The 14,958-nt window shown below is 44.3% G+C and overlaps 1 protein-coding gene across 24 annotated transcripts in view; it reads right to left on the minus strand.

Moving 5' to 3' along the window:
• Nucleotides 1–520: 520 nt before the first annotated feature.
• SVIL (supervillin) overlaps nucleotides 521–14,958 on the minus strand; it is a 248,950-nt gene continuing 234,512 nt past the window's right edge. For all 24 annotated transcript variants that reach the window (XM_075062240.1, XM_075062242.1, XM_075062243.1 and 21 more), the window contains 5 exons: nucleotides 12,184–12,339; nucleotides 10,853–10,996; nucleotides 3,562–3,683; nucleotides 2,372–2,527; nucleotides 521–2,218 (listed from right to left, as the gene is read on the minus strand). In XM_075062240.1, the coding sequence (XP_074918341.1) occupies nucleotides 2,132–2,218; nucleotides 2,372–2,527; nucleotides 3,562–3,683; nucleotides 10,853–10,996; nucleotides 12,184–12,339 (665 nt within the window). In that variant the 3' untranslated portion in view covers nucleotides 521–2,131. The remainder of the gene's footprint in view (nucleotides 2,219–2,371; nucleotides 2,528–3,561; nucleotides 3,684–10,852; nucleotides 10,997–12,183; nucleotides 12,340–14,958) is intronic.

Raw genomic sequence — 14,958 nt, forward strand, 5'->3', positions numbered from 1 at the left:
AAACAAACCAACCAACCCAAAAATCTAGTGATGGCCTCCCACAGTGGGGCAAAAACAAAGTCAGACTATGTAGATTAGCTTTTTATTGTAGAGACAAAATGAAAACAGTAAAAAAAAAAAAAAAAAAAAAAGTGAATGCGTGAATAAATAGAACTAATCCTTAATTCTAGCTTCATCCTGTCACTGCAAAGGGTGAAAGAAAAAGTCTTTTCAGGGGTTGGAAATATTGGCAGTATTTCCCCTTGGGCTATTATTTCTAACTCTTCACAGAGACCAGTAACAAAAGAAAAGATACTATCTGTAAAAATCCTCTTGTTGTAATAACTGCACATCTGTTGAATGCAACTTAACATGGTATTTATGCTAGAGATGGGGGAAAAAATTTAGACTTAAAAAAAGGGGGGGTGCTAATTTAAAACTTTTCACTGATCTGCCAAAATACTTACAAAGCCTATTCTTTTTAAAGCACGTGGATAATCAGATTTTGTGTGTAGGTTTGACAAAAAACATACATCCCACTACACTCGTGATCCACTTTATTTCCCTGTGGTCACAGTCAGGTCAAGAGCAGCAAATTATCAAAAATACAAAGTCACTTGGCACGAATAGGTAACAAAGGTGTTTTCCCTTTATAAGTCGAAAGGAGATTTCCAGTGGCTACAGTCTACAAGGCAAATTTTCAGAGTTTACAGGACATAGTATTTGAAAGATACAATGGTATTGCAAAGGTAACAGTAGCAATCCTTACAGAAATTCAAGGTCAGAGATAGCAACTACTTGAAAATAAAGATAAAATTTCAAGCAATGAAAGAATCCGAAACCTGATTAAACAGTTGCTTGCCCAAACTAATGCAAATGGCCACGTTTTCAGTTCTACCACTTTCTTTGGGAATGAAAATACAGTTAATATTCAACACCATGTTAATTTTGTTTCAAGAGCGTTACTCACCATCATTCAATTTCTTGGTAGGTTTTCAATTGGCCAAACATTTTACATCAAGTATAAAAAAGGGACAATTGAAAATAATTCAATAGTTCTATAATTGTTTCAAGAGGTAGCACTAGTTAAGACTGTTGTACAGTCTAATTTTCATCTTTGTTTAATCATAAATTTCTCTGCATTATCTGCCACTCTTCAATCATAACACTGTACAAATCCTCTAAATGCCTCAGGTTACAAACAGTTCAAACGTAAATACAGTATTATGGAACATTTTTATATGATAGCGTAGGTTATATGTGTAAAGAATGACTAGCCAGAGCATCACTGAGTTTATTCTGAAGCTTTTACTTTAAGCTCTTATATCACGAAAGACGTTTAATCTTTACAACATGTATTAGAAACTGAGATGTTTTTATTTCTACTGTTATAAAAGTAATATAGGAGACGGTTCTAAACCATCTTCAAAATGCAGACCAATCTTTTTTGTATATAAACTGTACACAAAAACAAGGCACTATACATTTTTGGATATTGAAATAAAAAGGTTGATTTGCATAGTTTCTAAAGAAACCCATGCCATAAATACAAACGCTTTGTTCAGTTTAGCACCTCAAGCAGCACTGAGAACAATTCATTACCTATTGCAAAGAGAAACGTTTCAGAATGCATAAGATATATATGGGTGGTATAGCTAATTCAGTCTAAGCAACTGCCATCCAACTACCTTTCTGTATAGAGATTTTTTTTTTACATGAAAGTCTTGAAAGTGAATACATACTGCATTGTTAAATACATACTTGTTCTATGTGTTTATATAAATATAAATTCTTTGTAATCCACAAACTAACAAAATAACACTTTACAAAGAGAACATCTTCAAAAAACACATGGCAAGTCCTATATATAGCCAAAGGATTGTTGCAGCAGTAGCTTGAGAAACTACTGTTTAAGTGCACAGGAGAGCAAAGTTTAAACACATTATCCTTGGAGTTGAAACAAAGCTTCCAAAGAGTTCTCTTGCACATTTACAGTATTACACAACTCAAGATCAGGCAGTATCTAAAAATTTAAGATCATGTCTAATTTCTTTTTTGAACACTAATACAGAGCAATTCATTTTGCTAATTCCAAGGTGTTGAAAGTGACGATACAGATCCCTCTGGTACTATCACTAAGCAATAACATCACTTAGAAAAGTCCTTTTGCCTTTTTCACATTAACTTGCTTCCAAGAGGGCAGTGCATTGTACTCGTCTCTTGTCATCTCTAAAGCGGCCTGAATTTAAGACAAAAAGACACATTGCTATTAGGAAAGTCATTTACTAACCTCAAACTGCTCACCAATCGAGTAGTGAAGCTGTCACAAGAGAGGTTTGGAATGATTCAATACATGCATGTACACAACAATGTATTCCCCACACCCCCTTACCTCAAAGTCTTCATCTGAAAGATAAATTTCAAGTTTCAGTGGATCAACTCCCTCAGGTAGAGGCCTAGCTAAAAGATCTGCTAGTGGGTACACAGTTTTGCACAGCTTGGCTAACACATCTTCTACAAGGATTATCTGATTAGACACTTCAGCATCCTGGAGCAGAGAGAGAAGAAGAATAAGAAAGAGTTTAGAAACATGCTACTGAAATCAGCAATTGCGGATTTTAAATACAGCCTGCTACAGAGCTGGTACTAATTCTGCCCTAGCTGGGGATGGTTAGCTGGCCCCTGTATTTTAGAAGTAGACTATGCACATCTGGTGCTTACCCAGTTCTTTGGCTGGAACAATCTGCTACTATAAAATATTTGTATGTAAGAACACGAGGGCACTTCTCTTCCCTAAGAAACCCCATTTCACCCATTTTTTTACTCCTGCCACAACATTTTGACTAAGGAGGAAGACTTGCAGAAAACTCCTGGAGACAGGCAGTGTCCCTTCTTGGTAATAGTTTACACTTAAAAACACCCTGCATCTGAGGAACTTAAAGTAGTCACATGGGCCGGAATTAACTTCATTTCCCTGAAGGGGAAATTGATGCAGTGGCCAAAAGAAATCCCTGTAGATTGGCACTTTGACATGCTAGTATGGAGATTCTGATTTGAATTATATAAAAAAAAACATACTGCTGCTTGTTTTGTTCAGTGACACAGACTTTTCCAGGTGGGTCATCCCCACCAAAGAGCGTGCGACATTTTGTATGGAAACAGACAATATTCCAGTCCATGGCTTCAAAGAAAACAGGAGCCTACCTTGTTGGGAGACAGAGGCAGAGTTTAATCAAGGTTTTGTGCAGCTCAGAGGTGGCACCCCTATTTTATCTTACTAGTTTTTAGGTAGGATTCAATGTTAAAAGTCAAGAATATTTTTGTTTCACTTCTTAAGTCTTCAAAGAATGAAACATTTACTAGAATGTATGAAAATCTGTAACTCATTGAAAACATCTATAATGCACGTGTCAAAATTCAGCCACATAATGATACTTATTTCTTCCAGATTCCTGAAGTTTAGGTTAATCCTCTGGAGTTTGGGACTTCCCAGCATAAAATGTGCTGGCTGTTACTAACAATAGCAAACAGAAAAATACAAGTGCAGCAACAGGAAACAATTGCAATAGAAGGTTTGTTTACCATTTCTGTGATCTCAGCTATGTCTTCTCTATGTTCCCAGCTTGGGAACATATTGGTGAACGTCAGGGGTTCAAGACCAGCATGAATTAGGTAGGATTTCGGAGGTTTCTTTACGTTTTTTCCTATAACATCCAAAATACAAAACGAAAGGTGTTATCTTGCAGGCTGTCACCCTATATTGCTGGGTAAAATTTTAGCTGGGTCCTTCATCTAGCCCAGAGGTTCTCAAACTGTGGCCCGTGAGCTCCATTCAGGTGGTCCGTGGATAGTTCCCTCTGAAGTGCACACCTGGACCACACACCTAGTTAGTTGAGCCATGCAAGCATGGCTCCCCAAGGCCACCACCTCACCTTGTGTGTGTGTTTTCTCCAGGGTCCAGGCACCTCATTAGTTGAGAATTTGGGATGTGCAGAGCTGCAGCGGCCAGGGAAAGAGGCGACTTTCCCCAGCCCCAGGGCTGCGCTGCCGGGGAGAGATGGTACATCCATCGCATTAGAAAGGTAAGACTACTGATATTAAAATAGGAGTTGTAAGATTTTATTTGTAGAACAAAAAACATTAATTATAATAAAAAATGTTTTATATAGCACTTTTATCCAAAGCGCTTTGCAATAGTTAGCTAACGTTTGGAAAGATCATTAAGTGGTCCGCTGAGACTCTCAGCAATTTTCAAGTGATCCGCGAAAAAAAAAGTTTGAGAAGCACTGATCTAGACCAGCGTTTCTCAGATGCAGCCACCATGGGGCTTTTTTTGCTGCCACAGCCTCTTGGGCTATGATGGGGGTAGGGCAGAAAGAAACGCAAAGCAGCAGCCCCTTCTCCAAGGCCGCCAGTGTTGGTTGGGTGATGCCCCTTTTGAGACACAAAAGCTGGAGGAGCAGGCAGCCAGTGAGTTCCCCACCTTCTCGGGGGCGGCTAGCCACGGGGCTTCAGGCTCCATTCCCTGGCCACACAGTGATGGGCTCTGGCCCCAAGCTCACCACCCCCCATCGCTCTGGCCCCCACTGCCTCTGTACCCACCTCCTCAGGGCTTAATTTGTCCCCAGGCTTGCTGGGACTGAGTGAGTCTGTTGTGACTAATGATTTGGACATGCATATGTGCATTCTTCCCCCCTACAGTTAATTCAGTATTTTAGGAAAAATTGTCAGAGTGGCCACCAGCAAGAGTTGGTGTCTGCACTCTGAGGCCACCAAAAAATGTGTTGTGAGAACCCCTGATCTAGACTGTGCTAAACAAACTTTCTTTTGCACATCAGAGCAACTTTAAAAGGTGTATTTTTCAATATTCTAAAAGTGTGCCTATCACGTCATCTCCAGGAATATGTACAAATCCAAATATGTAGCTTACTACTGAAAAAGAACAAAACAAAATGGACTCCTCTCATAACATGCATAATATAAGCCTTCCCCATCTCCCCATGCCCAATTCACCACCTTGCAAAAAAGCCTGAGTGGAAAGATGAATTTTGCATAATGTTCTGAGGTTACCAAAAGAAGGTAATTCCAGAACAGAGTGTCCTGCATTGAAAATGTCAGCAGCACGCAAAATTCAAGTCTGGAGACCCCGGTGAGAACATCTCAGCTGCCCACCATGTCACTACACTATGTGGGGAAAGCATGGTGGTAATGGTGGTTAGAAGCTAAACCATACAGACCTTTAGAAAGCAATACAAACACCTGGAATTGTACCTAGAAGTGAATGGGAAATCAGTGCAGTCTATGCAGCACTTATAATATGCTCCCTACGGCCAGCTGGACCATTGCAATTTGCTGCAGTTGGCACTTACAAAGGATCTTCAAAGGATGCCCTGCACACCACACAGAACACTGCAATAATCCCATCTGGAGATCAGAAAGACATGCCCATAGGTAACGACTGCAGCTATTACACCAAGCACAGATGGAAAAAGGCACTCTTGGCCAGCTCAATTCATAGCAATGAGGTACCCCCGAGTGCTCCTACATGGTGAATACTCCTGAAGAAGGGTGGACAAACATCCTTAAAATGGAGACAGACATAATTTCTCCAAACAGCCTCATACTATCTTGCCTGGAGCCTCATCCAGCTCACTCTACACCAAGTCCCTATCTCAGGTAGGCACCGAGAAAGATGACGACAACATGGCAACTCATGGGTTAGATGAAATGAAGACAAAGCTTGTCATTGGCATAAACCACCTTGCCGTCTCCCCTAGCAGTCTCCCATACACAGAGTATGAGGAATGAGAACAGAATTACCAAGCATTCTAGGATCTTAGAGGACAAACAGCACCAATCCAGGATCAAGAGTGATCCTGTCTATTGCACTCACTGTCTGGGCTTAAAACTGTGTGCGGTTCATGGTAATAAAAGCAGCAGGCAGATCTAGAGGAGTCAGCATGGATACCTAATCACCATCTGTTACCAGAAAGTCAGTCATGGAAACTACACACTACAGCTGCAAGTAAACCAGACAGACAGGGATCAATGAAATCTGAGAGACCAGACACTGCCAGAGTTCTCTTCACCATGATGACCCAAGAACCACCGAATGCCAACTGACAAGGGGGAGCAGAGAGGTTGCAGAAATCTCGTTAAGTTTGGTGCTTACATTCTAGTCTACCAAAGAATGCCATGGGCGTTTTCAAATGAAATCCACTGTCAGCTGGGTCATTAATATTGTTGTGAATTCCATGTATAGATACAATGTAAGGAGTTATGTATATATACTGAAAATGTGGTTTTCATGTCTGTATCAAGGCATTAAGCAACAGCAAAGGTGCAAAACAGGTTTTCCTCCAGACAAGAGGGAAAGTGAGCAATGGCACTCTCTGTTGGGATGTAAATCAAGCATTGTAAGCTAACACAATGGATGCCCATCTACACATGAAGTCAAACTTTAAGGAAGAGATGTGAAGTCAACAGGGAAGGCGCACACAGGGAAAAAAACCCAATCCACAGGGAGAAGTAGAGGGGGCTTTTGCCGGCTAAGAGTAAAGAAAATGATCTTTGGGGGTATATCTAGGAGGCAAAGAAGACACAGCCTCACCCTGCACCTAGGAAGTAAATGGACAGCACGTTTCCATTCATAAAAACGGGCTCTCAAGCAGCCTTGGTTGAAAACGCTGCAGAGGACTTTGGGTCAGATGAACTTCTTTAGACAGGTTAACCTGTTAGTTAAGCTAGCATGTTATGATTTTATTTCATATGTAACCATTTGTTTCCAACTTTCCTACTCACTATCATTTGAATCTTTGATGATAAACTTATCCTTGTTTACATTATAAATATATCCAAGTGTGATATTAAGCAAAATGCTAATTCTGAGTTGACTCTTACAAGTTGGTGTGTTCTGTTTGGGAACCTGGCAGTTCTGTGAGAAGCCAGCATGAGGGGCTGGATATCACAGGGGAATGCTTCAAAAGGACTCTCAGACTGGGATGCACCTACTGTGACACTGCAAGGCAAAGCTAGGGCTGGCATAGCCCAGGGGATTGTTTTTGGGTGGGTAACAGGCTGGTGGTTTTAGGAAGCTGACACCCAAATAGGCACAAGGAAGACTCTCCTCACACCAAAGGCAGAGGATAACAAGGTGACTCACAGTCCTGGGTACCCAGAGAACCATCACAACCACTTTCTCAGTAACTCTGCAAACTGTGAGCAGTCCATGTTTTGTTTGAGGTCAAACATTTAGTAGCAAACAGATTAGGAAGAATTTAGTCGCACAAAACAGACTAATCTACAGAGCTTTAATCTCAAGTATCCCAATGAACAAATTAGCAACAAATCAGAATCCTTCAACTATACAATTTAGACAAGGGATTTATCATCTGAATCCTCCTGTTCCACAATTGCATTGTGGAAACTGCTTGAATTTGCCATATAATACTATGACAGCGATTTGAAACTCTGCAATTTGCAAAATTTGTCAGCCTAGTCTACACAGTAAGGAACACTAGTGATACTAGTGGTGGAATATAGGAAGGGTTGCTTGTGACAGATAATGCTCTAATATTGGCTTAGCCATCTGGTGGGACAATTTAATTTTTGAGTGGAGAAACATTTTCATCATTTCAGTTAATGATGTGAACTATGCCCTCTACTCAAGCTGGTTTGCCTTTCTTATGCAAGAATCTGAACTGCAGCACACACACTCTCTCCCCTATGTGGGAGCTCAGTGCTCCAAAGCAGTCTGCTGATTTAGCAGATAAAGCTTCAGAAAGTTTCAAGAAAATCTGACAGGTTAGATAAAGAGATTTGTGCACAAAAGAAGCAACGAGTGCTGCTAGGAATATTCAAGCTGTTATCCAAGCATACAAACCAAAGTATAATCTTGTAGTTTGAATGCTGGCTATAAGCCAAAAAAAGTAATAAAACACACTTATATTCTTCTGATTATGCACTTAACCAGATCCTTCTTGCTATTCTCTTACTTTTAGTATAACTGCAGTATTTATATTTCTTGCTATTTAATTGTGCCATCTTATTAGGGCAATGAAAAACCAGTGCTAGCTAACCCATGAAAGATTAATTCCTGTAAAGTTTTCAGCATATCTGACAGGAGAAGCACTCAACCCACAGGCCCAAAAAGCTAAGAAACCAGTAGAACATCATAGCCAAATAGTATCTACTCCCACTGACACTGTGGCCACAAACCTAGCTCCTCCTCCTCCACTGCAATTGAAATCATCCTGGGATTCAGACTGATTTTAGAAGGGGAAGTGCATAGGTAAAATATTAGGACTTTGATGGTGGAAAAGCTTGCTACATCAACAGCACAAATAGCTCTTTCCGCACCTGGAAATGGAGCACAGGGAGCTTTCAACTCCACAGCCTCCGCAGCTGAAAAATCATAGCCAAAAGCGCTCTGCACTTAGCAAAGCAATTAATCAGTTTGTGACACATAATCCCAAGTGCAGACCACGGAGGAGCTCTCATCCTACTTTGCATTAAAATATGAGGAAACAGAGAGGCAGAAAATCCAAACCACTGCAGACAGCATTCGCCACCCTGCTACCATTACAGTCACTGAAATTCAAGGAGTCCGGAGGCACATTCCAGTTACAACCTGCCCCCTGCTCTTTGATGAAAGCCAGGGGAAAAAAAGTTTCCATTAACAGGATGCTGTATTGTCTACAGGACCGGCGCTAGAGTTTCTGGCGCCCTAGGCGCCGGGACATTTCGCCGCCCCGCGCGTGGGTCTCGCAGCTCCCTGACCCCGGGGGGGCGCCCTGAGCTGCCGGGCTGTGGCGGCGGCTCGCTGACGGGGGGGGGGGGGGGCCATGCTAGGGGACTGCGGCTCCCTGGACCGGGGGGCGCCCTGGGCTGCCGCCGGGCGGCGGCTCCTGACTCAGGGCGTGCTGACCAGCGCGCCTGACGCCGGGGACACCTTGGCGTCCGAACGGGTCCGTACTCGATCAGTGTTTTTGTGGGCCGCAGCTGCTGCTGCCAAGCAGCTCAGCCCCTCCAGCGCAGCGGCTGCAAGCCATTTAAAAAATTTTTTTGGGGGCGCCACTTTTTGGTGCCCCCAAATCTTGGCGCCCTAGGCAACCGCCTAGTTCGCCTAAATGGTTGCACCGGCCCTGATTGTCTAGCAGCTGGAGCACTGTACTGTGTCTCAGGAGAACTGGATTCTATTCAAGGCTCTTCCATTGGCTTGCTGAGTGACCTGGGCACTGCACCTCTATGCCTCATCTGTAAAAAAGGGGATAATGATACTGACCTCGTTAGTCAAGTGCTTTGAGATCTACAGATAGAAAAAACGATGTAAGAGTTAGGTGGTATTGTCACCACCATGTCCTTCAGAATCTCAGAGCTGCAATAGCCTGCCCAGTCCTCAAAAAACCAGCATGTGGTGCACAAGGGCCTTTCCAACTACTGCTCCACCTTTAACCTCTAATTTCTACTTCAACTGGAAACAACTCGAGGCCAACACGTGAAAAAATCTGCCAACATCCTGGATGTACATCAGAATTCTGCACAAAGAGTGCTCCAGTGGCACAGGAAGAGGACCTCTGCATAGCAATGGATACACATCATGTTTCAATACTCAGCTTTTTGGTGACTTTCCACACTCATCCACAAGGTGTTACTGATCCATTTAGGTGACACAACAGGAGTAGATGGCACAGTAGCATAATGACAATCATTCCTCTCCTACCTGGACCCAGAGAGCAGTGATCAGTCACTGACACCTTCTTCCCCAAGGGCCCACACACGTGGAGTTCAACATTTATTCCTACCGCCTCTCCAGCTCTTTCACATAGGAGGCAGACCACTGGAGAAGTTGGAAGGTGCCACTGACACAGCTCCCAACAATATTTGAGTTGTACGGTTCATTTACCACAGCTGAAACCAATGCCACTGAGGATGTCACAATGCCACTAGAGATCAGCTCTTTAGTTGTATCTGGGAAGGGTTGGCTCAAACCAAATTGGGGTGATGCTGGTCAGATGGAGGAAATGCTCTGAAATAACAGCTTAGTCAATGTGCTCTTCTTCCAATGAAGATATCCCACACCCTTTCATCATCCAACCCCTATTTGTCAGAGAGGTGAGATGTCTCAGGGTCCTTTTCTTGTCATCTCCAAGCTTGAATCTTTTTCTGTCCTCTGCTTCCAAGGAAACTCCATCCCTTCATCCAAAATCAGAATCCAGCCACCGCAATCCACACATTCATCAGTTCAAGCTTGGATCACTGTATGTGGGGCGATATATGGTAGCAGTGCAGAGGCTCTAACCTGTGCAGATCATATCTGGTTGTCTACTTTGTGAGGCAGGCCACTGTGAGCACATCACCCCATGCTTTGCTCCTTACACGAACTCCCAGTCAGCTTCCAGCTTGTCAGTTCAAAGCCTTGTTCCTGATTTTCAAAGCCATCAACAAATCAGAACCCAGTTACATCAGCAATTGCATCTCCAACCATTCTTTTGGGACAATACACTTTACAAAACCCTGGACGAAGCACATTAGAGCTGGAGCCACAGCATTCAGCATTAAAGGGGGTTCTGTAATAGCATGAATTTCCAGAGATCAGACTAATCCACCATCTGCCCACTTTCTTCTTTGAGAAAGTACACTCACATCACAAGCAAGATGATTTAACTATAATGAAACACTGCTTCCCAACAGAGGCCTCTAATCCTGATGGAAGGATTGGGGGAAAGAATAGACAAATTCCTTGAAGTTTACTAATGACCTCACAGTGCTGATTTAGTTTACCTGGGGAGCACTTAAATACTGTGGGGAGTGTTACTATAGAAACCTTAAAACAGTCAGGATCAACACTGGCACAGAGTAGCTTTCTTCTTACCTTTGCAGTATTGGAGTACTGTCTCCATGGCACATTTCCTGTCTGTAGCCCATCGGATTCGAGCTGATCCAGTTATTTTGTTTTCTACAGGCCACCAGCCTTGCCAAAGATACACTTCATGGTGATTGTCAACAAGGAAGAGTGCTATGCAGCCAAAGAAGATCCAAAAATAGCAGAGATTTAGTCCGTATGTGTTTTACTAGGTTTCTCCGTAAGATAAACTGCGTAGCCTTGACTAACAGCAGCCTATTTTGGTTGGACAAATGAGACTCATCTTAGAGTCCATCAATGTCATTTCTTATCCAACCACAGAGATTTCTGTAAACCCAAGCAGCAAAGGGCTGAGCTCTGGCTCCCCACAGGAAACAGTGCGCTTTCTTTAGTAATAGTTTGTGTACAAATACATTTAATTGGTTTTAAGTATCTGTAAAGTGGAAATTTCAATCTTTTGTTGCTAAAGGTTGAACCCTTCCTGGTTTTACACACACTAAAGCACTACTGCTATTAATTAAACCTGAATTATTATTATGCTCTACTCCTAGGGGAATTCTGTGCCACTGCACAATGCGGCATTTGTGCAGAATTAATGTTCTGTACAGAATTTCCTTTTTCTCTTCAGAACTGATGCTGCAGAACTGCTGGCTGCCACTAGGGACTGCTAGACCAGGCAGAGCCCAGCTTCCCAGCTTGCAAATACAGGACACTGCTGGAGAGTTCCAGGCAGCTGCAAGTGGGCACTGGGGAGAGGAGGTGTGGGTGTCTGGGTTGGGGGTTGCCCTGAGGCTGGACTCTGGGTGGGAGGATATGGGTGTCTGACTTGCGGGGGCCCCACAGCTGGGCTCTGGGGGGGGCGAGGGCATGGGAGTCTGGTCCTGCAACTGGGCTTTGTGAGGGAGGATGCAGAGAAACAGGAACTGGGTTGTCATAGGGATTTCTTTAAACTTTCTACTCCTGGGGGAATCTAGTGCTCAGAGGTATTTGAAATAAATCACCAAAACAACAAACTGTTGTGATCATACAATGTTATTTTGACAAAATATGAAGAATTTTAACATATTGTGTGCAGAATTTTTAGGTGCAGAATTCCCCCAGGAGTTATACTTATTGCATCCCAGTGCAAAGCAGCATGGGACTATGCCTTTTCCCTCCCTACTTGCTTGTTGCATGAATACTTTTATAGGTCACCATTGTTCAATAACTCTTGTCAGTATGTTTCTCTACTTACATGTTAGAATAACTTTATACTAGGGGTCTCTGTATTTGGGCCACTTATTCCTGGATATCGTAGCTGGGATCAGTGCAGTATTTACATCAATAGTCTGCTTCTGTACCTGGCTGTGGGGCAGTGTAGAGATCCTCCTGCAGGAATGGCATGGAATTGACAACAGTGGGATCTCTTGCAGGATATATATATTCAGTGGCTGAGAAGTCTCCTGATGAACTGCTGAGGATGAATAGGCGGGGGATGAAGTTAAACTTTCCAGGATCTAATAGAGCAAAAAACAAAAATGTCTAGTACAACAGAACAAAGTTAATTTGAAAAGCTGCATTTACGCTTGCTACATTACACTTTGGCTTTTGAATAATCAGGAAAAGAGACTGGCAATGGCTGGGATAGAAAGCATTTTAGCTTTAGCCACCATTTTGAATCCAACCCTGGCTAGCAGTGACCAGCCATTTCAGCTATGTCCACACTACAATTAGACTCACACCAGCTGAGTGGTACTCATGGGGTTCGGGAGAAGGGGCTACTTAAATGGGGTGTAGATGTTCAGGCTCAGGCTGCAGTCTGAGCCCTGGGGCCCTCCCATCTTACAGGTCTTAGAGTCCAAAAAGCTATGCTGCAATTAAACTGCCCTGCAAGCCCCAGTCGGCTAGCATGAGCCAGCCATGGGTTTTTAATTGCAGTTTAGACATATCCTTGGTGGCTGACTGTTCTGTGGCTTTGTGAGACAGGCTAAAAGATGGTTACTCACCTTCGTAACTGTTGTTCTTCGAGATGTGTTGCTCATATCCATTCCAGTTAGGTGTGTGCGTGCCGTGTGCACGTTCGTCGGAAGATTTTTACCCTAGCAACACTCAGTGGGTCGGCTGGGTCGCCTCCTAGAGTGGCGCCGCCATGGCGCTGGATATATACCCCTGCCGACCCAACGGCCCTTCAGTTCCTTCTTGCCGGCTACTCTGACAGAGGGGAAGGAGGGTGGGTGTGGACATGCGATATGAGCACTACATATCTCGAACAGAACAACGTTTCAAAGGTGAGTAACCAGTCTTTTCTTCTTCCGAGTGCTTGCTCATATCGATTCCAATTGGTGCTCAAGCCTGCGTCGTACTAGGTGGTGGGGTCAGAGTGAGAATGTGCAGAATGCAGAACTGCTGAAATCAAATGCGCGTCATCTCTGACTGCTTGAACCAGAGCGTAATTGGAGGCAAAGGTGTGGACCAAGGACCAGGTAAGCTTGAAACCTATTCCTGGATGGGTACCATGAGCGAGAAGGCGAACTGAAGCCCTGAGCCCTGGTAGAATGTGCGGTAGTGGCTCAGGGAACATGAGCCAAGTCATAAAGACGGATGCATGCCTCACCCAAGATGAGATCCTCTGGGAGGAGACAGGTAGGGCCGCTTCACTCAGCTGCCGCGGCGTTGAAGAGTTGGAGTGCAATTGTTGTTCCCGTCGTGATGAGTGTGGCTTTGGGAAGAAGACCAGAAGGAAGATATCCGGATTGATATGAAAGGCTGATACCACTTTAGGGAGGAAAACCGGTATGGTCTCAACTGCACCTTGTCCTTGTGAAACACAGTATACAGTGGGTCCACCGTGAGAGCCCTAAGCTCAGAGACTCATCTGGCCGATGTAGTGGCTATGAGGAAAGCTGTCTTCCAGGACAGGTATAGTAGTGAGCAGGTTGCTAACGGCTCGAAAGGGGCAGACATAAGTCTGGTTAGAACCAGGTTGAGGTCCCAGGTTGGGCGGGACGGCGTACTTGGGGGTATAGGCGGTCCAAGCCCTTGAGGAACCTAGAAACCATAGGGTGTGAGAACACGGAGCGGACACTTTCCCCTGGGTGGAAGGTAGAGATGGCCACCAAGTGCACCCTCAATGATGATACCGCTAGGCCCTGTTGTTTGAGAGACCAGAGGTAGTCCAAGATGGTGGGGATTGAGACCTCGGTGGCAGTAACATTATGCGTTTAGCATCAGCAGGAGAAACGCTTCCACTTGGCTAGATACGTTGACCGAGTGGAAGGTTTCCTGCTACCCAGGAGTACTTGTTGTACTGAGGCAGAGCAACGTAACTCGGACTGGCTTAACCATGCAGCAGCCATGCTGTCAGGTGAAGGGACTGCAGGTCTGGGTGGTGAAGTCTTCCATGGTCCTGAGTTATGAGGTCTGGGCGAAGAGGCAGGGTAATTGGGTTGGCTATCGACAGGTCAAGCAGCATGGGCCACGCTGGAGCGATCATGATCAAGCGAGCTCTGTCCCTGCGGCGCTTTATCAGGACACTGTGAACCAGTGGGAACGGTGGAAAGGTGTAAAGCAGTTGGCTCGTCCATGGCATCAGGAAAGCATCCGAGATCGAGCCCAGGGAAAGGCCTTGGAAGGAGCAGAACATCTGGCATTTCCTGTTCTAGCGGGAAGCGAAGAGGTCTATATGGGGAAAGCCCCACTTCTGGAAAACAGAATGAATAACGTCCGGATGAATCGACCACTCGTGAGACAGGAAGGATCTGCTGAGTCGATCTGCCAGAGTTTTCCAAACCCCTGGGAGAAAAGACGCTACCAGGTCTATCGAGTGGGCGATACAGAAGTCCCAAAGCTGGATGATTTCCTGACAAAGGATTGAGGACTGTGTCCCTCCGTGCTTGTTTATGTAATACATGGCTGTTGTGTTGTCTGTGAACACTGAGACACAACGGCCGTGCAAATGCTGTTGAAATGCCTGGAACGCAAGGCGGATTGCTTTCAGCTCTCGGACATTGATGTACAAGGCCAGCTCCTGAGATGACCAAAGGCCTTGAGTGCAAAGATGGCCGAGGTGAGCACCCCAGCCGAGAGATGACGCGTCAGTCATCAGGGACATAGAAGGCTGAGGCGGATGGAACGGC

The sequence above is a fragment of the Chelonoidis abingdonii genome, chromosome 2 (genome assembly GCF_003597395.2).
Source record: "Chelonoidis abingdonii isolate Lonesome George chromosome 2, CheloAbing_2.0, whole genome shotgun sequence".
Taxonomy (NCBI): Eukaryota; Metazoa; Chordata; order Testudines; family Testudinidae; genus Chelonoidis; species Chelonoidis abingdonii.